Source organism: Rhododendron vialii, chromosome 8a, assembly GCF_030253575.1.
Source record: "Rhododendron vialii isolate Sample 1 chromosome 8a, ASM3025357v1".
Lineage (NCBI taxonomy): Eukaryota > Viridiplantae > Streptophyta > Magnoliopsida > Ericales > Ericaceae > Rhododendron > Rhododendron vialii.
This window is the reverse complement of record NC_080564.1, coordinates 17,048,899-17,076,760: the sequence shown is the minus strand read 5'-3', so window position 1 is coordinate 17,076,760 and position 27,862 is coordinate 17,048,899. Positions and strand designations below refer to the sequence as shown.

General features: G+C 39.7%; 1 protein-coding gene across 2 annotated transcripts; it reads right to left on the bottom strand.

The window, feature by feature from the left end:
- Positions 1–252: 252 nt before the first annotated feature.
- LOC131336323 (L-Ala-D/L-amino acid epimerase) lies at positions 253–27,552 on the bottom strand. Of its 2 annotated transcripts, XR_009202777.1 has the most exons (8): positions 26,827–27,552; positions 24,499–24,609; positions 23,729–23,945; positions 23,189–23,522; positions 19,941–20,002; positions 19,337–19,409; positions 1,652–1,760; positions 253–726 (listed from the first exon to the last, which is right to left on the bottom strand). XR_009202777.1 is itself a non-coding variant. In XM_058372111.1 (7 exons), coding segments are annotated over exons 1-7 (1,239 nt in total). In that variant the 5' UTR covers positions 27,268–27,550; the 3' UTR covers positions 253–725. The 2 variants fall into 2 exon arrangements, 1 of the variants encoding a protein (XP_058228094.1); XM_058372111.1 differs by lacking the exon at positions 1,652–1,760 and having other exon boundaries at positions 26,827–27,550.
- Between the last annotated feature and the right edge of the window lie 310 nt (positions 27,553–27,862).

Sequence of the window (27,862 nt, the reverse complement as noted above, 5' to 3'; positions counted from 1 at the left end):
ACTAACTAAAACAACCATTCTGTGTTCTGCAGTTTGCTTAACCTTGTAGAGGTCTACTTTCCACTATACGCATTGCCCTAGTTGGATACCATCTGTCTGGTTTGGTGGACTAATCTAGTGCTTATGTTTAAACTTCGAAATGTTTTGTTTTTCTGAGAAAAAATAAATGTAAAAACGTAGTGATTTGACGTTCCACTATTGAAAAATACAAAAACATTAAAAAAGCAGTTATTAGCTTAATACACGTAAATATGGGGAGAGACCAATTAATCATTCGTAGCATTAGTATTGATGAATCAGACAATATTTCAGTTGCTGACAATTGTTTAACACAATGCATTGCCTCCCTGCACTAGTTTAGAAGATACATTTTCTACAACAATGAAAATAGAGTAGCACCAAAATAAAAAATAGATGAAGCTAGCATTTATAATGAAATATCTGAACAACACCCGTAACGATACACAATGGGAGAAAGAATTTGCACAGACAAATCTAACTGCATGCTTGCAAACACTTGATACAGATTATCCCGAATAAATTTAGACTTTACCTTCTTAAGACCGTCTTGCCTCTGAAAACTCAACTTGTCAGAGAGCCTTGAAGAAACCAAAGGGCTGCCAGAGTCTCATTAAAGTGAAGCATGTTTTACAAGCAATAGGATCTCATAAGTTGTGGAATGACTTGCACATCCACAAAGAGGAAGCACGTGGAGCCCATTCATATCTGCAGATAATTTGGTGTGGTTAACAGAGTATCAGAGTTGAACCAAAAAATTACAAAATTAATGACTCACTAGTATTAGATTTAACATCCAATAGTTGGACATTTTCTGACAATAATATCAGCTTCATGAGGTGGGAAACAACCGTGAAAAAATGGAAATAAGTCTGTCTAAAAATTAATGAGAATAGATGCATATTCTCTGTGGAGCAGCTAGAGTGGAGATCAAAAAGCACTCTCACAGATCATGAGATGTACAACAATTCTACCTCACATCAAAGGACGGTCTTTAAATTTTCTTTTAAGGAACAGTATCAACTAGAAGTAAGATAAAATAGAGAATTAACAGAATCTCCACTTTGACAGTGGCTTCCATCACATGATTGAGATTCTTAACTAGCTACTATTATCCTTGCGCATTTTATCAATCCTCCTCCCATCTAAGGGTTGGTTACATGCAGGAAACATATGCGCATTTGATTCCCCAAAAGCAAACCTCCGGTGAAGCAACATTAAACGAGTGGCCGAAAAAGAATCAGGAATGGGTTGGCTCGAAACCAATACTGTGGGAAAGCTTCTTGAGTAGAGAACACAATTTTTTTTTTTTTTTTGATAAGTAAATAATTATATAAAAAAAAGCATTAAGGAAGTGCCGCCCGTATACAAATAGGCCACAAGACAAAAAGGCCCTATACACTTTCAAGAGAAAAGAAAAGCTCAAACCAATCTAAAAATTGGTGAAAAGAAGGATCACATTCTCTCTTGTCCCAACTAAACAGAGTAGAAAACACATAATTGCTGCAAGATCTTTTTATCAGCCATGGGATATATGGGATGCACACATTTATCTATGGGCGGCCTTAATGTCCTCTTATCATTTGACTCAAAGAAAACAATGTCTTCTTTTTTCAGGGATAATAATGCTTGCCTTGCACAGTGGTTTGTTTCGGTGGATGGATAAGCATAGGATTAAGCCATCTATGTGTACTTGGATCTCATGCTTGGGGGTAGTAGGTTCCACTCCATACACAACCATTCTTGAATGTAGGCATGTTTTGACGGAGACTATCAAAATAAGTTAGTTAAATGCAAAGAGTCAGTCTTTCGATAAGGAAGATTGTTCATTCTAACAGAGCACATTGAATCCATTTGTTAAGGAATCCAATCCCGCATTCCTAGGATAAGGAATGAGTGATCACTTAATATAATGTTGGGACCTCTCCACCAAATAGCTTTAAGCTTTGGGGCTGGATATAAAGTTTCTACAGCATTAATAATGAAGTGATTAATCTAAAAGCTAAAGATGTTTATCCGATCAAAGTGATGGAAGATCCATTGGCGGTCAAGAATGGCCACCTCCTAGCGAAGGTAAAAGGAGAATGAAGGCGGCAATGTCTTGGCTACCCATCTGAATGACATGATCCAAGTGGCTAGGAATTGACATTCGCACTAAAATCACATCAGTGGGGCCAATGAATCAGTTGTGGGGGAAACTAATGATGTTGTCGAGGATGGAGAGATTAATGGCCTATCAACGGTTGGGAGAATTCCATTTTGGGATCAGCGTACAGATGTTTGGCATGCCATTTCAGTTCCCAATGGTGATGTAGCGGCCGGGATGGCCATCTCGGCCTATCCGTCCGTATCCGATCCGTTATCTGTCCCGAACGGATCGGATTTTTCGGATATCGGGGCAGATTCGGATTTATTTTTCAAAAAAGATTCAGAGATCGGATTGGATTCGGAGGTAAGTCTGCCTCCGATCCGATCCGCTCCAAATCCGATATCCGATCCGCCTCCGAATCCGATCCGCCCCGAATCCGATATCCGATCTACAAATATCCGACTATATAAATACCTCTTATTTTTAGAGTTAGTCAATAATCAGTCTCCTACTCAATCGACTTCACTTCACACAACCCTCCTCGCACATGACTTCTCCCCCTTCTCTCTCTCTAAAAAACCCCTCTGGCAACAGAGAGATGCGGCAATCTCCCCTTAGGAACGCGGCAGCGAGACTCCCTCCCCATGTTAGCTTTATTTGGTTTTTTTTTTTTCAATCTGTGAGTTTTTTTTATTGAGTTCCAATAATCCAATCTTTTTCTTTTTTTTTTTCCAAATTCGGATTCGGATATCCGATCGGATCTCCGTTCCCCATTCGGAGCGGGGATGGAGGACAAAAATGTAATCCGTTCGGAGTTCGGGGCGGATTCGGAGGGCGGGTGGAGGGTTTGGATTCGGATTCGGATATTGCAATATCCGCCTCCGATCCGCCCCGTTGCCATCCCTATGTAGCGGTGAGGTCCCAACCACCGGGTCTGATGAAATCTCATACCGCTCTTCTCTTAAGCCTTAAACCAGTCTATTTGCAAAAAGCAAACTCAAAGGCAAAAAGAGTAATAATGACGATTGTACTTCCAAGACGGTTTCTTCCAGCATCAGGAAGAAAAAAGGACAGTGAACAAGATCAGAAAAGTAAAGAAGGGAGCTAAGGAAAGTAAAGAAGGGAGCTAAGGAAGATAGATTCAAAATTTTGAAGAATAAATCGTTGTTGGTGAGACCTTGCAAAACTATTTCGAATGGCTGTTGAGTCCACAGTTAGTCTGGAGATATTTGGAATAGGAATCATTGATATCAGCAGAAGAAGAAATAAAGGCTGCTCGCACTGTCGGGAAGTGTCAGGGAATTGATTTTGAAGGTTTGGATCCTAAAGACCTTGTTCGTTTTGGGATTTTGGATTTGGATTTATAGGTAATGAGTATAGAGAGAAATAGAGTGATGATTGGAAATAGGGGTAATGATTGGAGAAAGATAGAGAGAGAAATGAGAGTAATGATTGGAGAAAAATAGGGAATGATTAGAATCCAAATCCAAAATACCTCAACCGAACAAGGTCAAAGTGTTGGAATGATTGGTGACGAGGGATCAAACGGTTATCACAATCAGGTTGAATGGTTGTTGCATTTAGGTCGAATGGTTGTTGCATTCCAGGATGAAGAAGTTATATCATCGAGAAGAGGGGAGAGATGCAAAAGGGAAGTGACCATACAGCTGGTGTTTATAGGCAGATTGATATTTTACTTGGGTGTTGGCAATGGAAGGAACATCGGCTGGCATACTTTGGGGTTTTTTTCATGTGATTTCTTGAGTTGGTGTCTTACCAACTCCATTTGGGATTGGAGTTCAAGATAGTTCGGTATAGTTGCCATACTTCTTTGAGAATGATGCTATTTTCCGTTCTCCGTATTAGCTTGTTGTAAAATCTACTGAAGTTGCCGATCAAAAATAAAAATAAAAAAATCTACTGAAGTTAATAAAATCCTTTCTCATATTACAAAGAAAAAACAAAGTAGTTTGAAAGTACTTCAAACCTTTGGATTGTAACCTACTTTTTGATTTGACACTTGTTCCTCTTAATGAATCAGTGAATGAGCCCATATATCTGTATATGTTTAACAACATGGGGATGACTTTCACACTCTAACCTCCCCATGTGTATCTTTTTCTTTTGCTTTTGGAAAATGAAATCCAAAGACAATTATAAAACAACTCTGAGAAGAGGAGATCGATCTACACAGAATTTGTAGCAGAGCTTCAGATGGATTAGAAACCCAATCCAGCTTAAGGCAACCAGACATCCTAGATGCTTTCCAGTGAGCAGCAAGGTCTGCCATTCTCGTAAACCAAGCAATCTTCAAACCAAAACTTGTGCATATAACGTATTTGTTGAGAATATAAATAATAAAATTACCCCTCTCTAACATCATAAGCTTTTAGATGAGTTGATGTTAACAATGTAATATGGTATCAAAGCAGGCAATAGATCCTGTGTTTGAACCTCATTGCCTACCTAACGATTAAAATTTATACGTGTTTCGCCCTCTCATGGAGGAGAGCTTGGCTACACGTGAGGGGGCGCGTTGAGAATATAAATAAAAAAGTTACCCCTCTCTCTAATAGCTTAAGTTTTCAGATGAGTTGGTGGCTAACAATCTAATAAGTATAATGGCTGCTACATCCCACTGGGGATCTAGCTCAGGAACACTCAGTAAGGTAGGGATCCTTTATCCTTCTAAGTCCGCACACTATAAAGTTCAATTTAACACTTTACCCCTTGGTGTTAGTCATCGTTTTGATGTTGAAATGTAACTATCCCTGGACTATCCATGTGCTCACACACCACATAGCTAGTTAACATCAAACTTCTATTTTTATCTACGGTGTTAGGCACAGCACCGTCGGAGCTATTATCCACGAAGTTTAGCAAATGCACCTTAACTTAATACTGGAAGTAGAACATATCACATACAGACACACAAAAGAATACAAAAGAACACAGACACTAGTCGCGACAAGTTCGAAACAAACGGGGGCACGAATACACAGGTGGGAACAGCCAAAAACAAGCATATATACGTTTGTATCATTTCAGTTAGAGCAAACTTCACTTTGACACCCTGCAGTTTGGTCGATGTGTGGTTTCAACCCCTCACGATTGATTATCAGCACAAAACCTCCCTTTCCCCGCTTTCCACTCCCCCTCTAGACTGCCCATGGATCTTCGTTAGTCAGATTTTGGTGGGTTAAATGATGAGCAGGTCAAATGATTGGCTAACAAGCATTCTTGGCAACCACAAACAGAGTAAACTATCAGGCTGCCCGTCAACGCCTTCGATAAAAACCTATGGTTACTGTCAAGTCTCCAGTAAGACAGTAAAAGTCACCCCAAGGTCAGGCTTACATATGGATCGCCATTTGCGTTAGTAGCAAGAATCTGTTCTCAAGCAAGGACCTACCAGTTGGGTGAAGATCCTTTACTCAAATGGCTTATGGAGGTGAATTTATGCTAATCAAGGCTGAACAGTCGAACTTAATAATTGCTCGGACATGGTGGATGTCTTCTCTCGTTTTGGAATGAAATAGATTCCGTTTCCACTTTCCCTCACTAAAATTCTCTTTAGTTGTAGACCACCTAAAAAGAGAGTGTGATGCTTGCTCGTCACCCTTCTACCAAGGTAGAAGGCATAGGGGGGACAAGAGTTTCATCTTCTAAACAAATTCTACCTCGTCAGGAAGATGTGTGAAAATCCACGTTCAACTCCCCATACATTATCACAATCAGTTCAATAAGAATACTCTTTAACCTTAGTTAAACAGTACTAATCTACAGTGAAATTATTACCATCCTATCCCGAATTGACTGTATTAGACAATTACAAAAGGTGAACAAATGCCCTGCAGTGACTACTAATGCACACGTGAACCAAGAAGACATGCATGTATACAGAAATATTGCAAAACATGGACTTCAGGATTCTGGTGTCTATGTTCAATACAAATTATGGTATCCAAGCCAAACCATAGAAGACTGTCAGAGCAAAGCTATACTTTGGTGCTCGGCAGGCAACACAAGCAAATAATGCAGGGATTGAAACAACGTGAAGAAACTTCTATGGTAGAAATAACACTTGAGGAGATGCATAATAGCACTACCGCAATTGGATTGGAAGCTTACTGTGGGAAATTTATGTCCAACTCTAAACCAATTGACAATAAGTGGAGAGGTCCCAACATTATATTACATGATCACTCATTCCACTCCCAAGAAATGTGGGACTATACTTCCTTAACATCTCTCTCAGTGCAGCCGCATTTGAGGTCATGTGTAGCCTCTTTTTGGGTCTATCATCGTGCAACGTTCGCATTTGAGGTCCATCACATGTAGCCTCTTTTTGGTCTATCATTGTGCAATGTTTTTGCTAGTTGATAGGTGCATAAATATGCCTATTTACGCCCCCTAACTTAGACTTGCTATGTCCGTTTAGTGCGCTACTTGGGGTTGATACTTATAAATTGTATTTTAGGACTCACGGAGCCGATGGATAACATTTGGAGCTAAAGCGCAAAGTTGGATTTTATTTAGAAATTGACAGCATAAAACCCATAGTGCTTCAACGTGGTTTGTGGCTTGAGGGAGTTGATCATTGGGTCCACCAATTATAATATAGAAGGAATTGATTTCCTTTTGGAAGAAATCTCGGCAGTCAACAAGAGAAAAAGGAGGGCCACTAATTATTTGTTTCGATAAAATAAAAAAAAAGGAGTAATTTGGGGACTGGCTACAGCAGTTTTGGAAGGGAGGAACTGTGTTTTGGGAAAAGATTTGGGTGCTGGCCATACATAGCTCTCGGTTTTATTACCATTATAAAAAGGGAGAAAAAGGGTTTGAAGACACTTTTCACAGGGAGAACAGAGAATGGGGGCAGCCAACAGGATCAAATTTCCACGCACAGTACAGAGAACAGGAGCAGCCGACGACGCAACAAGGCCACGGCAACAAGCTTCTCCACTGGTTTCGAATGGAGTTTATTCATTTATGATAAATTATTGTAACTCCATGCATGGCAACCCCTTGACTAGGGTAATGACGAGGTCTTTCCAAGTGGCGTAGTTGTTTGATTCTTAGGGTTTTATATTCAACTTGATTGTATGACTTGGTCAATTCCTAACTTTTTATTTAGTTTTATAATCTTCGAATGTGTTTGTATCCATGGTTTCAAGCACTGTCATGCAATGGTTTATGACGTTCTAAGATAGGCTTTGAGATAGACTATACGATGTGAGATGGGTGGTGCCATTGGTTAAATCCAGTGAGACAGTCTGTGCCGTGTTGAGATAGCCTATATTTTGGGGGATTATCTCGATAGAAATTGCTACCCTATAATAGTCTGGTTGAATGTTGAATATGAACCCTAGGTCTCAAAACAATAATGTCACAAGGGAAGACTGAATCAGAAACCCTAGTCTCTTCTCTCTCCTATTTCCAAATCCTTTAATTGCTTTCTACTTTTAATCTAGTTTAATCAAATCAAATCACAAATCCAACTTCCATTCTTTTCCAAAATTAATTAAAAATTAATTGAAAGAATTGGGACTTGGCTTTTTACTCCCGGCGAACGATCCTGGACTTAACCACTGTTATTCGAAATAATAGTTAATTCTTGAGTTTATAAATTATATTTTTGGTACAGACCAAATTTTGGCACCATTGCTTGGGAGTTAACACAGTTGTGTATTTTCGATTCGTTTTTAGTTTAATTCTTTGTTTTATTTAATTGTTTTTTGTTATTCTGTTTTAGCTTTGCCAGGTTTTTGAACATCACAAGACTTTTGAAGTTGAACTTATTGGTGGCCAGGCAGATCAAATTGATTTCGTTTACCCACTGTGAGTTCTCTTTTCAATTATTGTATTTGGAATTGCTAAAACGGCAATGGAACTAGGGTTTTTTTTGGATATTTATGCATCGGCATTGGTCACTATCACCTGAGACTAAGAGTGAGACTAAGAGAGCGTCTGTACCAATCTTAATTTTGATAGAACCCTTGTATTTTTTATTTTATATAGACTTTTTGTCATACTCTCGAGTGTGGGGACAATTTAGCGGTGGGAGGACCTCAGCGAAGGTCTGGCAATGTGCGTTCTATTGGCCCACACTTATTAAGGCTGCCCATGAGTTTTGGAAGGCATGCCTTCATTGCCAAAAAGTTGGCAACATATCACACTGAGCCATGATGCCTATGTCCCCTGTTCTTATGGTAGAAATTTTCGACGTGTGGGGCATTGATTTTATGGGACCATTCGCAACCTCTTTTGGGAATGAGTATATTTTAGTGGCAGTGGATTATGTCTCGAAATGGGTGGAAGCGCTAGCCACGCGAACTAATGACCACAAGGTTGTGGTCAAATTCTTGCAATTTTAAGCGATGAGGAAACCCACTTCCTAAACAAATACTTTGTGGCACTAGTGAAGAAATAGTCCATCACTCGCATGGTGGCAACACCTTATCATCATCAAATTAGTGGCCAGAGGTCTCGAATAGGGAGATTAAATCAATTCTCGAGAAAACGGTTCGGCCCAATCGTAAAGATTGGTCGCTTAGGCTTGATGACGATTTGTGGGCCTACCGTACGGCTTTTAAAACCCCCATTGGCATGTCTCCTTACTGGTTGGTTTATGGTAAAGCATGCTACTTGCCTATGGAGTTGGAACATAGGGCCATGTGGGCCATTAAGAAATTTAATTGGGATATGGCTACTCCCGGGTCTAATCGTAAACTCCAACTTAACGATTAGATGAACTTCGGAATAACGCATATGAGAGCTCTAAAATCTGTAAGGCTAGGACTAAAGCATTCCATGATAAGCATATCCATAGGAAGTCCTTTGAGCCTAATCAAAAGGTGTGGCTCTTTTCCTGTTTGAAGTTATTTTCGATTAAATTGAATTCAACAGGAGATGGACCTTATGTCATTACTCATGTTTTTCCCCACAGTTCGATAGAAATTTGAGATCCACATGATGGCCGAGTGTTTAAAGTTGATGGCCAACAGCTAAAACCATATGTGGATGGTATACGTGAGGAGGGTGAAATTGAGTCCATCGAGTTGATGGCCAACAGCTAAAACCTTTGAGTGCTTTCAATGAGTCTAAGAGACTTGACATCCATGGAGTTTGAGAGACCTCCACTATTTGTCATGCTTAAGCAGCTTCTGAAGGTCTGGTATAGCCACATTGTCGAAGCGAAGTACGTAGTACCTAGAAGGTTGGGACGCAGGCGTGTAATTTTGTCTGACTTTAATGTCTAACTTGGTGGAGATTGCTTCATAAGCCGAGTGGTGGGTTAAGGGATCTAGCAGCCCTAGAGGGAGTGATGGTCTATTAGATGATAGCATCATTTCTCAAAATATCGTTGAATCCTACACATATTGTCTTTACAACAAATAGGGAACTACAGTGTTTGACAAGGGAGTAAATTAGTACCTGTATCTTTCGCATGATGAAAGTGGATAAGTTTTTATCTTGGTGGAGTATTTTAGGGGCTCTTTGTTATCATTATTATTATTATTTATTTATTTTCATTTTCTTAGCTTAGTATGTTTATTTTAACTTCTTTTATTCTCTATATTTCTCCTTCTTGCTCCGGCGGCCTCTATTTTTCTATGGTTGAGCTTCGTTTTAAGTTAGGGGATGGATCGCTTTGCTTTTTGGTTACAATTAGAGTAATAACAAAACAAAACAAAACAAAAAGGATTGAAACTTTGAAAAACTTCAACAAAAAAAATCTGGTTGGATCCCATTTACTTGAGGTTTGGAATTGCAATGTTTACTTGTTTGGTGGCTAGTGTTGAGAATTGTTGGACATTACTTGGATATTTATGTTGCATGGTAGTTCTTTTTGCTAGCTTAGCGATAGGAATTTATCTTGGCGTACACTCTTAGCACCTTTGCACTGCACATTTCTTAGACCTTGACTGCTTGTGAGTTGTCACTTGAGTTCTTTCAATGGCTAGATTAGTGGAGATTTATGCCCATGTGAGCTTTAGTGACTTACCTTCCTTTGGAGAGGTGTCACATAAACTCTTTGTTTGTCAAAAAAAAAAATGGCTAATTTCACTTACACCCCCTGTACTTCGACTGATTTTTGCTTATACCCTTTGTACTTCAAAATTAAACACTTGCAACCTCTGAACTTCATGGTAAAGTGAAACAGTTAATTTTTCTGTTCGAATTGACGGAAAAGTAACATTGGTGGCTTTTTTTTAGTTTTCTACCCAATGGACCTTCTAAATACCTATAACACCTTTGCATACAATATTTAAGGCCTTTTTCGAAAAATAAGATGATTATTATTGGGTCTCTAGGCCTATCTTATCTGATGCCATTTGGCTTTTATTTAAAAGCATAATTCCGCAGCAAAACAGGTATAGGGGGCCACTGTTTCAGTGGTATTCTGAGAGCAGCCACTTTATGCATATTGCCAAAGGTTAGGTATGTCTCCAATCCTCCTCCGCCCATACCCCCAATGATTGGGGACTACATGGGTTCTGTTGTCTTTGTTGTTGTTGTATTGCCTCTCGACAAATCCCAAAACAAGATAGAATTGGAAATGTGTAAAGAAAATAAGAATTAAAAAAGAGGACAAATGATAACTTCACAAAAATTGATTTTTTTTAAAACATTAATGATGATATCCATCAGTCCCTATCAACAGTCCATTTCGATAGTCATGCTTTTTCTAATAAAAAATGCATCTTTTAGAATAATTCATCCAATAATTTTACACCAATCAAAAGAAGTCATTAAGATCATTCGATTGGAGAAAAGATTTTGAAAAAAAAAAAGTTGGAATCAAATTTCTTTTTTTGCCAAAAGTTAGCACAACCAAAAGGTATAATGATGGGATGGAAGGAGAACACATCAAGTAAATGAAGAAAAATGTTTTACTATTTCTTTGTTTTAGCTGATAATAAGTTTGATCTGTGTAGCATGTACCCCATATTAACTTAAAAAATTTATATGTTTCTGCTAAAATAAAGATGCATTGGATTCATTTAGGGATATTATTTAAAAGATTAATTGGATAGAAAAATAAGGAGAAAGAAGTCAACGTCACTTTCCCAACAATTCTACCGAAAATGTTAATGATTTCACTTTACCATGAAGTTCAAGGGGTGCAAGTGTTCAAATTTGAAGTTTAGGGGGTATAATTGAAAATCGATCAAAGTACAAGGGGTGTAAATGAAATTAACCCCCCCCCCCCCCCCCCCCCCCCCCCCAAAATAATAATAATAATAATAATAAATAAATAAAGTGTTTGATTTAGAAGTAACGTAATTGGAGAGGAAAAATCCCATTAGGGTTAATTTCATTTAATGTAAAGTATATATACAAGCTGTATAATAATTGCTCTACGGTCCTAGATACTTAAACTAATTACATGATAAGACACATAATTATACTAGATACAAATAGACCCATTATCTAACACTCCCCCTCAAGTTCGTGCAAAGATATCAATCAAGCCCAACTTAAACACAATAGAATGAAAACTCTTGCTACCTAACCCTTTTGTGAATATATCAGCTAACTGATCTCCAGATCTCACAAACGGCATACATATCAAACCCTTGTTCAACTTTTCCTTGATGAAGTGTCGATCAATCTCTATGTGCTTCGTTCTGTCATGTTGAACGGGATTATGAGCAATGTTGATGGCAGCTTTATTATCGCAATAGAGTTTCATTGGAAAACTGTCAGCAAACCCCAAATCATGTAACAAAGTTTGGAGCCACAAGAGCTCGCAAACACCATGAGCCATAGCTCTATATTCAGCTTCTGCGCTAGACCTGGCGACTACCGATTGCTTCTTACTTCGCCAGGTAATCAGATTACCCCCGAGAAAAGTGCAATAACCAGAAGTAGAACGCCTATCGTCCAGAGAACCAGCCCAGTCAGCATTAGTAAATGCCTCCAATCGCAAATGGCCATAATTAGAGAACAAAATTCCTTTTCCTGGAGCTGATTTCAGATACTTCAAAATTCGATAAACTGCATCTAGATGTGAAGTACGAGGATCATGCATAAACTGACTAACAACACCCACTGCATAAGTAACATCTGGTCGAGTGTGGACCAAGTATATTAGTCGACCTACAAGTCGCTGATACCTCTCCTTATCAGTACGCTCCCCCACATCTCCACTAAGATGATGATTCGCCTCATTAGGGGAATCTATAGGTCTACAGCCCAACATACCTGTTTCTTCCAAAAGATCAAGTATATACTTGCGTTGGGAAATAAAGATACCTCTATCAGACCTCGCTACTTCCATTCCGAAGAAGTATCTCAATGATCCCAAGTCCTTAATCTCAAACTCTTGAGCTAGACGAGACTTAAGATTATGAATCTCACTCACATCATTGCCTGTCAGTATTATGTCATCAACATAAACAATAAGGACAGCAATCTTACCATTACTTTGTCGGGTGAACATTGTATGGTCTGCATGGCTCTGCTTGTAACCAAAACTCAACATGGCCTTAGAAAATCTGCCAAACCAAGCTCTAGGAGACTGCTTCAGCCCATAAAGTGTCTTATTCAATCTACACACTTTTCCCTTACTTGCAGGAGAAGAGAAACCCGGTGGAATATCCATATAAACCTCCTCCTCTAAATCACCATGGAGGAATGCATTTTTCACATCAAATTGTTAAAGAGGCCAATTCAAGTGGGCAGCACACGAGAGGAGAGCTCGCACAGAATTCATCTTTGCTACCGAAGCAAACGTCTCCTCATAGTCAATACCATAAGTTTGAGTAAAACCTCTGGCAACAAGCCTTGCCTTGTATCTCTCAACTGTACCATTAGTCTTTTGCTTAATAGTGAACACCCACTGGCTCCTCCCTTCTGGAAGTGACACTAGATCCCAGGTGCCATTCTTTTTCAAAGCTGTCATCTCTTCTACCATAGCTCCTTTCCACTTAGGTAACCTGAATGCATCTTGCCAATTCTGTGGAATAGATATAGAGGAAAGAGAAGAGACAAAGGCATAGTATGAAGGAGACAAACGGTCATAAGAAACAAACTGTGAGATAGGATGTTGAGTACAAGATCTAACACCTTTTTGAATAGCAATAGGAAGATTGTCAGGATTCATAGGAGGAGGTTCAATAAGAGAAGAATCATTACCAGAAGAGTCAGCTGAGGAATCTGGAACTGGATTGGGTGATTGACAAGGTGGTAACGCACATGAAGACTTTCTATTTTTCCGTCTAGCATACCTTCGTAAGCTAGTTCCCTGCAATCGTGCAGGTAATTGTTCCTCAATGTCACCACCAATATCATGTGTCTCCCTTTCAACAGATACTAGTTCCTCTCCAGTGTTTCCCCTCTCCCCCTCACTATGATTATAAAAGGTAAACATATATTCTTCCTGCTGATGCTCCCCCTGAAGAGATGGTTTGGAGGGAGAATAAAAAACTTCTGTTTCCCAAAAAGTAACATCCATAAAGACAAACATTTTCCTAGAATAAGGGTCATAACACTTATAGCCTTTCTGGGTAGGAGAGTACCCAACAAAAATACACTTATGGGCTTTATGTCCCAGCTTGCCCCCAGAAGGTTTAGGGGCATGAACAAAACACACACAACCAAACACCCTAGGTGGAAGAGTCGTAGCTCGACAACTGCTCAGCAGACACTCAATGGGTGTTTTAAAATTGAGGACACTGGATGGCATACGGTTGATAAGATACGTTGCAGTTAAAATAGCTTCTCCCCATAAGTATTTGGGAACGTTCATAGTGAACAAAAGGGATCGAGCGACCTCAGCAAGATGACGATTTTGCGTTCAGCGACTCCATTTTGTTGTGGAGTGTCAACGCAAGTCGTCTGAAAAATAATACCATTATCAGCTAGATACATTCGAAAAAGCTTATCAATATACTCAGTCTCATTATCACTCCGAAGAATTTTAATATGTGTATCAAACTGAGTGCACACCATCTTATGAAAAGATTTGAAACAGGAAAATACTTCATTTTTTGATTGAAGTAAGTACACCCATGTGGCACGAGAATAACAATCAATAAAAGTAACAAACCATCGATAGCCCTTTAAAGAAGTAATAGGAGAAGGACCCCAAACATCAGAATGGATAACCACAAATGGAGAATCACTTCGTTTATGAATAGGTGCATAAAAAGAGTGTTTATGTTTTCCAAACTCACAAGCTTCACAAAAAAATTGATCCCTAGGACAATGTTTAACTAAAGTAGGAAACAGTTTCTCTAATATCCCAAAAGAGGGATGACCCAATCTACGGTGCCACCGATGTAACAAAGAAAGAGTGAAACTCATATCTGCATGTAGAGCTTGTCCACATGATAAAGATGGCTGAGATGAATGAGGTGCATGCTCCAGATAATAGATACCACCATGTGCTTTACCACTGCCAATCACTTTCCCTGTTTCCAGTTCCTGAAAGACACAGTGAGTAGGAAAAAATGTCACAGAACAGTTTGCAGAATGGGTAAAACTGCTAACGGAAAGAAGGTTAGTGGCAAAATTTGGAATATGGAGAACTGAAGAGAGAGAGATAGAGGGAGAATAGCGAACAGAACCTTTCCCTGAAATAGCAGAGAATGATCCATCGGCAATTTGAACTTTATCCTTACCAGAACAAAGGGAATAGGAATAAAAAACAGAGGAACAACCTGTCATATGATCTGAGGCACCAGAATCAATAATCCAAGGGATACCGGAGGAGGCAGTAAATGCACTAGCTGGAATACCTGAATGAGCAAAATAGGATGCAGTAGGAGCTGTTGTGGAAGTAGGAGCTATAGTAGAGGAAGAATCAGCTCGAGCCATTAGACGCCTGAGAGCTTGCATCTCCCCCTGAGAGAAACCACCAATAGAATCAAAAGATGACTGAACTCCTGTATTGTACCCAGAATCAGACAAGGTAGCAAACTCTGAAACATGTGCCTGGGCTTGAGAGCGCCCGGGACCACGACCTCGACCTCCATGTCCACTGCCTCGCCCTCGAGAAGGACGACCATGTAACTTCCAACAGAAATCCTTGGTATGTCCAGTATTATGGCAATGATCACACTGGAGTGACACACGGTCTATAGTTCCACTGCTAGTACCAGACTGTCCCTGTGGAATAGCAACTAAGGCAGAACGATCAGAAGTAGGAGCTTGTAACATAGCACCCCTCCTGCTCTCCTCCTACTGAACAATGGCATAGGCTTCTCCCAAAGATGGAAACGGAACACGACCTAACACCTGCACTCTAATTGGATCAAACTCCATATCAAGACCAGCAAAAAAGTCATACACACGTTTTTTTTCTATTCTTTTTAACCAAGCAGCAGCATCAACGGGGCAAACTGCCTGAAACCCCTGATAATAATCAAATTCCTGCCAGGCCCCACTGAGATCAGCAAAGTAAACAGCAACAGATCGATTGTGTTGATCCATAGTACGAAGTCTCTTTCGCAACTCAAAACATTGAGCATCATTACCCTGCTGAGAATAAGTTTGTTTGGCAATAGTCCAAATCTGATATGGAGTGTCAAGAAGCAAGAAAGGACGACGAATATCAACCTTCATAGAATTGAATAACCAGGTCATGGCTAAAGATCATTGAGATTTAAACTTCTTAAGTTCAGTAGCAATAGTAGGCTCAGTAACAGGGCCTTCAATGAACTCAGACATCCCTTTAGCCTCAATAGCTAAAGTAAAAGTACGAGACCAAAGTAAATAATTTGTTCCATCCAATTTGATGGGACAAATATCCAGTGGAGAATTATCTATAGTTATAACCTTACTCATGCCATCCTTATCCTCAACCTGAACATTTTTATCTTTTGAATCCGTCGACATAGTCGGTCAATAAAATAACAACGAAACCAGCAGACTAAACAAGGGGAAATAATAACTTATTCACTGACCCACCACCTTATTCAATAATAACTTATTCACTGTCCTATTTATATACCTGTCAGAAAGACCGGAGTAATCCCAACAATGGAAGAAAAAAACAAAACAGCAACGACAGCAACCAAAACACACATTAGCGACAGCAAAGGCAGATCGACGATCGTGATCGAGATCTGGGTAATGAGAACAGAGTTCGCCGGAAGTCAAAAAAGGGCCAGCAACCACAAATCAGGCCTTCTAAGGACCTGTCGGAAGTCTTATGAAGGCCAACGAAGGTCCGGCGAAGGTCGTCGGAGCTGCGACAAGATCCGGCAAGAGCTGAAAGGCTGGGTCAACGTCAAATGACGTCGAAACAGTATGGGTCAATGTCGGAAAGAGCTGGAATGGCTAGGTCCACATCAGACGATGTCGGAACAATAGGACTGAGTTTGAACGAGCCTGGGTCATGATCGAGAAGAACGATGAAAACAAATGACACAATAGATCACTAGGTTCTACCGCTTTGACACCATGTTTGATTTAGAGGTAACATAATTGGAGAGGAAAAATCCCATTAGGGTTAATTTCATTCAATGTAAAGTATATATACAAGCTGTATAATAATTGCTCTACGGTCCTAGATACTTAAACTAATTACATGATAAGACACATAATTATACTAGATACAAATAGACCCATTATCTAACATAAAGCTTAATCGTTGTCAATCTTATTATCTTTGTCGTTAAGTGTTGGAACTTAATGCATTGCCTATGGTCTTATCCTTTGGGAATGGAAAGTTACATAGTTGTATTGCCCCTAGGATAGGATAGTAGGCCATTTTTGTTGCTTTGAGCCAATTTGTTTCTTTTTCTTGAACACTTATCCCTTGCAAGCCAAATTGTGCCTCTTGCATGAGCCTTTTCTTGTTAAGCTTCACCAACCATATTGTGTCTTGAGAATGGCAAGTAAATCATGTGAAGGTTAATTTTTGAAGAGAATGTGCAAGTGTATTTGAAAAGATGTGCTTGAATTGTGGTGTGTTTTTTTCCCTTGGCCAAAAAACAATGTATAAAAAAAATTGAGAAAATTGCAAGGAATATGAAAAAATGGAACTTGAATGAAAAAGGAGAAGAGACGAAAGAAACAAATGATTTCACTGTGAAATTGTGTTGCAAGGTGGGGAAGTGATCAGAGAGATATGGCGGAGTTGAAAGAGGGCGCATGTTGTTATACTTGCCCTATGTTGTTTTGGCCTATTCTTGGACACTTGCTTATGTTATACCCTAACCCTTGGATGCCCAGATTTATTCCTATGTTTTGATAGTGTCTAGAACTACTATTGTATATGCTATATTCTTAACATTGTTTGTATCGACGAGTTGCGCAGCATCTTTTTGGGTTTCAAGTGAAGGGATCCGCGGTGTTTTGTGGGTGATCACTACTGAAAACCCTCACGAGACATCACTCGTCCAACTAGGATGGCCCAGGGGTTTAAAAAATCTATCCCTTAGCTAGTTGTTTTATTTTATTTGTTTTTCTTTTCTTTGCTACGGACTAGCAAAGTGTAAGTTGGGGGATATGATAGGTGCGTAAATATGCCTATTTACGCCCCCTAACTTAGATTTGTTATGTCCGTTTAGTGTGCTACTTGGGGTTGATCCTTGTTAATTGTGTTTCGGGACTCATGGAGCCAATGGATAACATTTGGAGCTAAAACACAAAGTTGGATTTTAGTTAGAAATTGGCAAGATAAAACCCATAGTGCTTGAATGTGATTAATTATTTTAACTCCATGAGTGGCTAAACCCCTCAACTAGGGTAATGAGGAGGTCTCTCCAAGTGGTGTAGTTGTTTGATCCTTAGGGTTTATATTCAACTTGATTGTATGACTTGGTCGATTCATAACTTTTTATTTAGTTTTATATTTTTCCAATCTTTGAATGTGTTTGTATTCATGGTTTCAAGCACTGTCATGTAATGGTTTATAATGTTCTGAGACAGGCTTTGACATAGACTATACGACGTGAGACGGGTCATGCCTTTGGTTAAATCCAGTGAAACGGTCCATGCCGTATTGAAATAGCCTATACGAAGTACGAATCTTGATTATATTTTTAGGGATTATCGATAGGAATTGCTACCCTAAGGTAGTCTGGTTAAATGTTGAATATGAACCCTAAGTTTCTTAACAATTGCATTACAAGGGGAGACCGAATCAGAAACCCTAGTCCCTTCTCTCTCCTGTTTCCAAATCTTTTAATCGCTTTCTAGTTTAGTTCTAGTTTAATCAAATCTAGTTCTAGTTTAATCAAATCAAATCACAAATCCAACTTCCATTTTCTTCCAGAATTAAATTAGAAATTAATTGAAAGTATTGCGGCTTAGCTTTTTACTCCCTGTGGACGATCCTGGACTTAGGCCCTGTTCCACTACAGGTTCTTAAAAAATAAGTACTTGTTTTTGCCATTTTCAAACTTAAAAATAATGTATTTACGAAAATAAAATTTTCAATTTTTGTTACACCATTCAAAAGATCTCATCGAGATCTATCAAACAAGATCCATATTGCACAAAAAATTATTTACGTAAGTCCATAATTTTTAAGTTTGAAAATTGTAAATAAATACTTATTTTTAAGAACCCTTAGCTTAGCTGAACACTTAACCATTGTTCTTCGGAATAATAGTAAATTCTTGGTTTTATAAATAATATTTTTGGTACAAAAACGACAATTCACTAGTCTGTCATCATGGAGTGTAAATTATAAATGTTTAAAATGTGGGGTAAAATGGGCCCCGCTTTGAAACCATGAGGAAACTTTATTTCCATCTCAAAACCAATTGACAATCAGTGAAGAGATCCCAAATGCTATCAAGTGATCTCACATTCCATACCCAAGTAATGTGGGACAACTACTCTAACACACCAGCCCGTGCAGCCGCATTTAGGTCTATCACGTGTGGCCACTTTTTAAGTCATATCATCGTGCAGCCTTTTGTTTGTCGTCGTCAGGAGTGGGCTTGATTTTAATTTTTGTTATAACATTTGGGATGGATGGGCCCCGCTCTAATACCATGTGAAAACTTTAAATTCAACTCAATCGGCTTTGAGTTGGATTTAAAGTTTCCACAAAGCAGAGCCCATTTCACACCACATTTTAAAAATTCACAATCCACGCCCAAACTCTGATACCATGTGGGAACTTTATATCCAACTCAAAACCAATTGGTCATGGGTGGAGAGGTCCCAATATTATATTAAGTGATCATCCATTCCACTCTCAATCAACGTGGGACTATACTTCCTTAACACTTACAATTAAGAATCAAAATGAGAACGTACCACAAAATATTGTCCCAATGAAGGAAACCACCATGACCTCTTGCATTTGTGAACTTGTATACGGGACCAGAAGCTGGGTACAGATATTAAGACATCAAAATGAAAACGATTCAAAAAGTGACATCTACAAATACCAATAAAAATCTATATTATAAAACAGAGCAGTTTTTGTCTACATATACAACATGAGCACCTCTACAGCCGTTCATCGCCTTCAAGCTAAGAACGTAGCCGTAAGATTAAGAGAATGTTACCTTAAGTTATACTTTGACCTACTGTTGTGGTAATATATACACTTAACTTTCCAATTTATTATCTTTTGGTTTTTTCTATTTTAAGTTGATATTATCTCAAGAGGGTTGATAATTAACCTGTAAATTATAGCCTTTTTTATTTGTTCTCTCTACCTTGGCATGAGCTTTTTAAAATGAGGCAGAGAGTGAGTAGGTTATATTGGACGGGTAGAGCAAACAGGTAGAGACAACTTATTTAAGTTGGGACTGTATTTCGTTTGGACGTGCCTTTAGGCACAGGCATCAGCTTGTAGAACTATAAAAGGGAGCCCATACCATATAACTTCAAAGTCGAGTGAAGCAGAAGATACCTTCATAACCCTCTAGCACAGGATCTTCTGATAGCAAAATGGGTGTGTCTAGGTCAATGAATCTGCACATAGAATTACAACATCGTTAATATTCACATACATTGAAGCTATGGAGCAGAAAATTGTCAACCTAGGTGAAAATTCACGAAACTAGGAGCAGGCAGTTATCCTAAAACGTAATGTTTAATAATATGACCAGGTTTATACTTCATACTTTTAATCACATATATTATCCACTTAACCCCCCATGGCTGGGACTCGTGCGGGTAACTTCCATGACTTTTGAACTTGGCCATATAACACCTTTATGGAATATGGAGTTATCCACAGTGCTAATTTTTTTCTGCTAGTTAATGGATGATGCAACTCGCACCACTTTCTGCACCAAATAGGCAAAGCTTCTACGACAGCTTTCTTTCCCCCTCATGTAGTCGTCATTCCCCAGCCCCCCACCCTTTCATCGCTTCTAGCAAAGCTGCGAGTTCATGAGAAAGTGAATGAACGAGCCATGCTCCTAAAAGGAGTGACCATCTTTGTTAGAACATGTGTGAACGTTGAGTCTCAAATCGGATAAATAAAAAAAGAGTTGGACCTTAATATACAATTAGATGGCTCACCACTTATAAGGCTAAGCCTTTTAAGTGGATATGGGTCATTCAATGTATATTGGGCCCAAGTGATGTGTGAACTTTTTGCCGTTACTCCCATACAAATTGGGCCTTGAGCACGCAGTGGCGGGTCAATGCATCGGACGAACTCCCAACAAGTGGTATCAGAGACGATGGCTGACCATCTATGGGAAAAACTCTCAGCGCACCATTGAAGGGGCTTGCACAGAGAACACTCGTGGAGCGGTATAAAATCCAATGAGGTATTTTCACCAGTTGTAAAACATAGTTCCATTCGCACTTTACTTGCTATTGTTGCATGTTATGATCTTGAATTATTGTTGCATTGTTGCATGGTATGGAGATTTGCAGAGACCGAGTAGCTGGCAAATTATTTATGAATCAGAAGTTTTATGTTCTTAAAGTGCTTGAGCGCTTTGCCACGCAAAACTCGAAGCCAGTCAGTACCCGTTTGGCAGCACACTTTTGACTTTCAGCTGAGTTGTCACCACAGTCGGAGGATGAGGAGAAGTATATGTCTCAGGTTCCATATCGTGCGTAGTTGGGAGCCTTATGTACACCATGGTATGTACTCGTCCTGATATTTCACATGCAGTTAGTGTCATTAGTCGTTATATGAGACGTCCAGGAAAGGCACATTGGGAGGCTATGAAATGGATATTACAGTATTTGTGCGGAACTGCAGGTGTCGGTCTATTGTTTGGGGTTGCCAATTCTGGTGATCATGCTGTTGATTATGTTGATTCGGATTTTGCCGGTGACCACGATAAGAGAAGGTCGTTGACAGGTTATGTCTTTACTCTCTCCGGAAGTGCCATTAGTTGGAAACCTATTTTACAGGCTACAGTCTCGCTATCTACAACAGAAGCGGAGTATATGGTCATTGCTGAAGCTGTGAAGAAGGCATTGTGGATGAGAGGTTTGCTTTGTGAGCTTGGTCTTGCACAGGGTGTGAGTTCAGTATTTTGTGATTCGCAGAGTGTTATACATTTGACTAAAAATCTGATGTATCATGAGAAGACCAAGCATATCAATGTCAGGTATCACTTTGTTCGGGATATCATCTCACAGAAGCAAGTTGAGGTGAAAAGAGTGTGTATGGCAAATAACCCAGTAGATATGTTGACTAAACCAGTTCTGGTTGCCAAGTTCAAGCATTGCTTGGACTTGCTTGGTATTTGTAGTTGATCGCCCCTTGGGGGCATTTGGCGAGTGAGAGGTTAGAAGGGGAGAGCTATATTTGGTGATTTGGTTGAATTCAAGTCAAGGTGAAGAATTGTTGGGAATGCCTTATATTCTTTAGTCCCACATTGGTTAATTACGTCGTTCCGTTTTTGTAGCTTATTATAAATAGGGCTTTTGGGGGACTTCTAGGAATTATCTTTTGGGCTCTCATATTGTGGCCTTTCTAGAGTTACAGATTACAGCCGGTTCTTTGTATCTCTTCTTCACATTGGTTAGTGAATCCTCTCTCTCCTCTCCCGTGGACGTACCCATCTTGGGGAACCACATATATCTTGTGTCTTTGTGATTTCTTGTTTAGTTTTCAATTTCTCGTTCTTAGCTTGCATTCATAGCGTTCGTTACAACAAGTGGTATCAGAGTCAATGGCTGACGATCTATGGGAAAAACTCCGAGCGCACCATTGAAGGGGCTTGCATAGAGAACACTCGTGGAGCGATATAAAATCCAAGGTAAGGATGATCAAGATGGCTCGATGTTGGAGTGATGTAATGGATGGCTCATTATCGATGGAGTTGACTCGTCAGGGAGCATGGTGCTGGTGAATGAGCGCGTTGGCTCTCAATGGATTCTCGTCGGGGAGCATGGCACAGTGACTAGGTATGTTGGCTCTCAATTGCAATGACTTTGAATTGATTTGAGTTGGTGCAGAATAAGCCCAGTTCGGGAGATAGGGTTGAGAGTATTAGATCAGAATCAAGGGGGAGTTTGGATGCAGAGAGGAATTAAGGCCCAATGTACGGTTCACACATGAGGGGGAGATTTGTTAGAACATGTGTGAACGTTGAGTCTCACATCAGATAAATAGAAAAAGAGTTGGACCTTAATATACAATTGGATGGCTCACCACTTACAAGGCTTAGCCTTTTAAGTGGATATGGATCATTCAATGTATATTGGGCCCAAGTGATATGGTGGACTCTTTGCCATTACTCTCATACAAATTGGGCCTTGAGCACGCAGTGGCGGGTCGATGCATCGGACGAACTCCCAACAATCTTAAAACTCACGACCTTCCCCAGCACCCACCCCTTCGTCGCTTCTGGCAAAGTTGCGAGTTCATGAGAAAGTGAATGAACGAGCCATGCTCCTAAAAGGAGTGACCATCTTAAACCCCTCTCTCTCTCTCTCTCTCTCTCTCACAACCAATTCCTTAACTAACTTGAAATCACATTGAATAGCAGTGCTTCTATGTGTGAGTCTTAACCTAATGGTAAGATGAGCTGAGTTGATAGCTTAACAATGGGCACCACACATGGGATTGATAAGCTTATCCACAGTATCCCATGTCTATGGTGGAGAAGAGCTCAAGATTAATTTAGATGAGCATGTCAACAAATGCAACTTTTCCAAGAATGGAAAGATTGTGATGCTTACTTGAAACATCCAAAGCCAGCAGCAAGATGACCAGCAAAACCCATGGCCAGTCTTGTCTCAACCATACCACCAATCATCAGATTCAATCCAGATGACTTAGCTACTTCAATAATTTCGAGAGCCCCAAGAACCCCAACTTTGGCGAGCTTAATGTTAATGACATTTGCAAGATTTTCTTCAACTATTTTTCCAACATCAGCTAGACTTCGGCAACTTTCATCAGCAGCAACAGCTACCCCATATTTGTTTTTTGCAACATGATAAACATGACCAAGACCTTCCCAATCATCTCTGTGGACTGGTTGTTCAAAGAGAACTGGAGTCACCTCCATTTCTGCGAGAAACTGATGCCTCAGTGATCGCCAATCATAAGAAGAGTAAAATCATTCAAATTCTGAAATGGGCACACACACACACACACAGGAACCATATTGAGATTTCCAATTTGCTAGAATACAAAGTTATCTGCCATATGTCTTTTCCATCATTTTATGGAACTGAGGGATGCAACATGATTTTTTTAAATATTGCACAGTTTACCATGCAATTTTTGAAGAACTTGAATAGCTTCATTGGATGTGTAACCCTCGTTAGCATCCAGGATAAACAAGCAATCCGGGTAAACCCTGCGTATCGCTTGCAGCACTTCTAGATCTCCATTCAGATTCTTGCCCACCTTAAGCTTCAAAGTCCTAAATCCTTGTTTACAATACTTTGAAGCCAATTCAGCAGCTTTATCTGGGGAACATATTGGAATCTACAAAACAGAATAACCAAGATTGAAGCATTACGGACGGCCAATAGTTTGTTGTTGTTGCCAAGTCGCCCCAACCATGGTTTAATGAGAGAAAATTCAAGCTAAAGGAAATAGGAACTTGTAATAGCTACTAAAAACTGTTGTTAAAGCATCCAACTCAAAACCAGTTGGCAATGAGTGGAGAGGCCGCTCAGGCTCATATATGAGTTTTGAAGGAGATAATTAACCGATGTGGGACAATTTCCAACACTCCCCCTCACGTGCGACCCCTGACTCGCACGTGAAGAGGTAAACAAATGATCCATAACACTTGGATCACAACAAATAAAGGTGCACTTAAGGCACAAACAAGGGGGAACAAATTCTCCAAAACCCTAGCTCATATACCATGTTAAATCATCCAACTCAAAACCAATTGGCAATGAGTGGGGAGGCCGCCTAGGCTCATATACTAGTTTTGGAGGAGATAATTAACCGATGTGGGACAATTTCCAACAACTGCAAAATGCTAAAAGGCAGTTTTTTCCAAGAACTTATTGGGAAGGAACTGAACTGTGATATCAGTGGTTATGGTATTTGAAACTCCACCAAATAGTCTGCACAAAGGTATGCCAATGCTGTTGGCAACTGCATCAATTAATGCCATCTCAACTCCAGCCCTAACCTTCAAATGCAGATAAACTTGATCAGAATAGGGAAGCCTCAAAAGCTTGTGAATTCAGAACTTCAGGTGAAATTTTACATTGAATTTCAAGCATAAATATGTACTTCGATAAAACATGCAAATATTTTTCTTTTCGCACAGATTACACGTTGGCATTCCATCATATGAGTAACTGAGTTAGACAATTATGCCAGTAATGATGCCTATGTAACACAGTTGTCACAGCAAAATCAAGGGCAGTAAAGTTAGTAAAATCAGCCATCAGATGATGAGACCAAGATGTAGAAACAGCAGCACAAGAACAAGCAGGGATTTGGCAATTAACAAGTGTTGGGCATGTTGATTAATCCAACTAGCACAGTTTGACAAAGTCCAAAATGGAGTATGATGATTGTAGTTTTCCAAGTGATAGGGCATCCTTGAACCAAGAAGATTGAACCCAAAAAAATAAAAAAATGAACCAAGAAAATTGACAAGTTTCAGCAACAATGCCTAAAAAAGAGCAAAGGTCAAACTAACAGATCATGCACGGAGAGCTGAATTCATCTAAACCAAAGAATGCACTTTCACAATAAGCCAAGTCACAACTTACTTCCAGATTTCTCTAGTCAAGGAAAAGCAAGGGATACAAAAACCCCTAGACAACCACATGTTGACAAAGCTTCTCATTGGAGCCAATTTATAGCTTAAACTCAAATAATCATATCATAAAGCAAGGGATAAACTGCTCATTTGCTCGGGAAATCAGACGTGCATGAGCTATGGGTGTCGTCATAGCAGCAAGAAAGAACAGGAAAGATTATAATAAACTCCACCACACTTGGAGTATGAAATGGATTATTTAGTCCCATTTTGCCCCGGCTAACTTGTATAAGATAATTTAAAAAGATAAGTGACTGCAGGAACCAAGCCCGATTATCGAAGCATTTTTTTTTTTCTTCCTTTTCCTGAGCAGGATATTTGAGGGAAATCCCGGCAGTTAACTCAACTCCAGACCCTGTACTGTTGCCAAAAAAAAATGCTAATACCCTAGCAATTCACATTTAGGAATGCCTGAGCTAAAACATGATACATACTTTTTCAAAAGACAGTAAATTTAACTACCAAAGTGATCCATGATTTTCCGGATGTATGTCAATACAGGTTCATTAAGAGGAAATATCGGAAATCATGAAATAAAATATAGGGAGTGGATTTCTGATAGGATCAAACGTACGAAAATGGGTTGTGCTGTTCTACGAAATATGTTTCTATGTGATTAACTGAAAAACAAATCATGATTCTAAACGATCAATTGAAATTTATTAAAACTTTACTGGATATGAAACTATTAAAGATTTTACTAGGGTGCTTGTTCCTCTGTGCATCCCCTCTCTCTGTAGGAACGAGGACAAAATTTTCTTTTTTGGTAGTAGGGGAGCACCTGACATTCCTATACCAGAGGCACTCGGTGCCACATTATCCGTCTTGAACACAATTCACAACCCACCTTCATGTTTTCAAGTGGTGCAGCTATCATCTACTTTCTTGGACCAGGCCTCACAGTCTCGTTGAGCTTTCCACGGATTGAGCTTCAGATCTATACCTTCGTGATCACCAGCATGAGGAGATTAAGGTCATAGAGCGAGAGCAATAGGTTATGTTCCTTTATCATACCCCAACTTTTGAACTTAAAAAAGTACTTTCAAACCAGAGTGAGAAGGCTGCGAATGAGCAAATGGCGGCCTGCAACTTAAGAGGTAGCGAGACAAACTGCAATCGCGCAAGAATCGATTGACTTTCTATCATTTTGGAAAGTGAAAGTAGTCTCATTTAGTTGAGATTGCTTCGCGCCCCATGGTGCTTAGAAAGTTTTTTTTTTTTTTTATAAGTATGGTGGTTAGAAAGTTGTTTTCACTTTTCAAAAAAACTGAATGAAATTCTCATCAGGCTCCATCATTTCCATGATCCCAAGTAAAAACGTGTAATCTCCTTTTGTGTAACTTTTTATTCCAAAACTAATTCTTGCCCATATTGACTACCAGTTTATATCCTTCTGCCCAAAAGGAAACAGCTACTAATAACACAAAACAAACCAATAACACAAAAAAGATTTCAAATTTAAAAGGAAAGTACCACTATTATCATGCATTTTTAAAAAAAGAACAAAAAATAAAAACGCTAATCTACAGGAGAATCAAGAGTTACTACTGAATCTGAATTATTTTGACCACTCACTGAGGCAAATTCATGTCCAGGAAGAATCCCACCAATCTCCCGCAACGCCGAACCCAATGTCATGGCCGGACTCTGCTTCAGATAGCAGCACGCCTTGGCCGCCATCGCCAGCGCCGTTGCCTGATCCTCGGCCGTCACCGACGGCAGAATCGGTGCCTCGCCCCAACCCGCGCACCCATTACTCAACTCGATCCGAATGGCCACGTTTTCCACCCTGTCCAGCCTCGAGGAGGCGATCGTGAAAGGGGCGATGAGGGGGACGTTCAGGGGCCGCCCCTCCGCTCTCTGCACGTCCACCGTGAATGTCTCCATCAGGTTCCGGAACCCGAAGCTCGTGGTTGTTGTCGCCGTTGGTTGTGATTTTGGGAGTGATCTAGGGAGGTTGAGAACGGTGGGGACGGGAGGAGAGGGGAAGAAGAGAGAGAACCCAGTGGGAAACATTTGCTCTGGAGGGTTCGATTGGGTGGTGATGTGTGAGGGTTTTGATTGGGGTACGAGGTAGAAATGTGAGCAGCAACCATTTTTCTAATTTGCTCTTCTTGTCTCATGGGGAAGAGTGAACAGTCAACACTGGGGGTAGGGAGTACTGTAATATTCAATTCTGATTTCTGCTCTCTCTTGGCTTTTGGTCAGGTTATATATCTGTTTCCCAAAGGGATGGCTCACGGTGCTTGTTTTGATTGGGGAAGGTATTCTCGCTTCTCAGCAGTTGCCCGCTTGAGGAAATGCAAGATAGATAATGGGACACTGGAGGACAGCCCATGAGTTGATTCCATTGTTTCGTATAGACGTGGGGACAATTTCTGCAGAATAGGCTTTAAGCTAGAGTGAATATGGAGTACAAATTAACCGTATATACTCAAAGGAAAAAATCGTATACCCTCTAAAGATTCCCTACTCTCTCTCTCTCTCTCTCTCTCTCTCTCTCTCTCTCTCTCTTTTCTTTTTTTTTTTAAATCAGTTTGAAATGAAAAAAATGATAACCAAATATACAACCTATAAATAGCATACCTCAAGAGAAAGAAAAATAATAAAA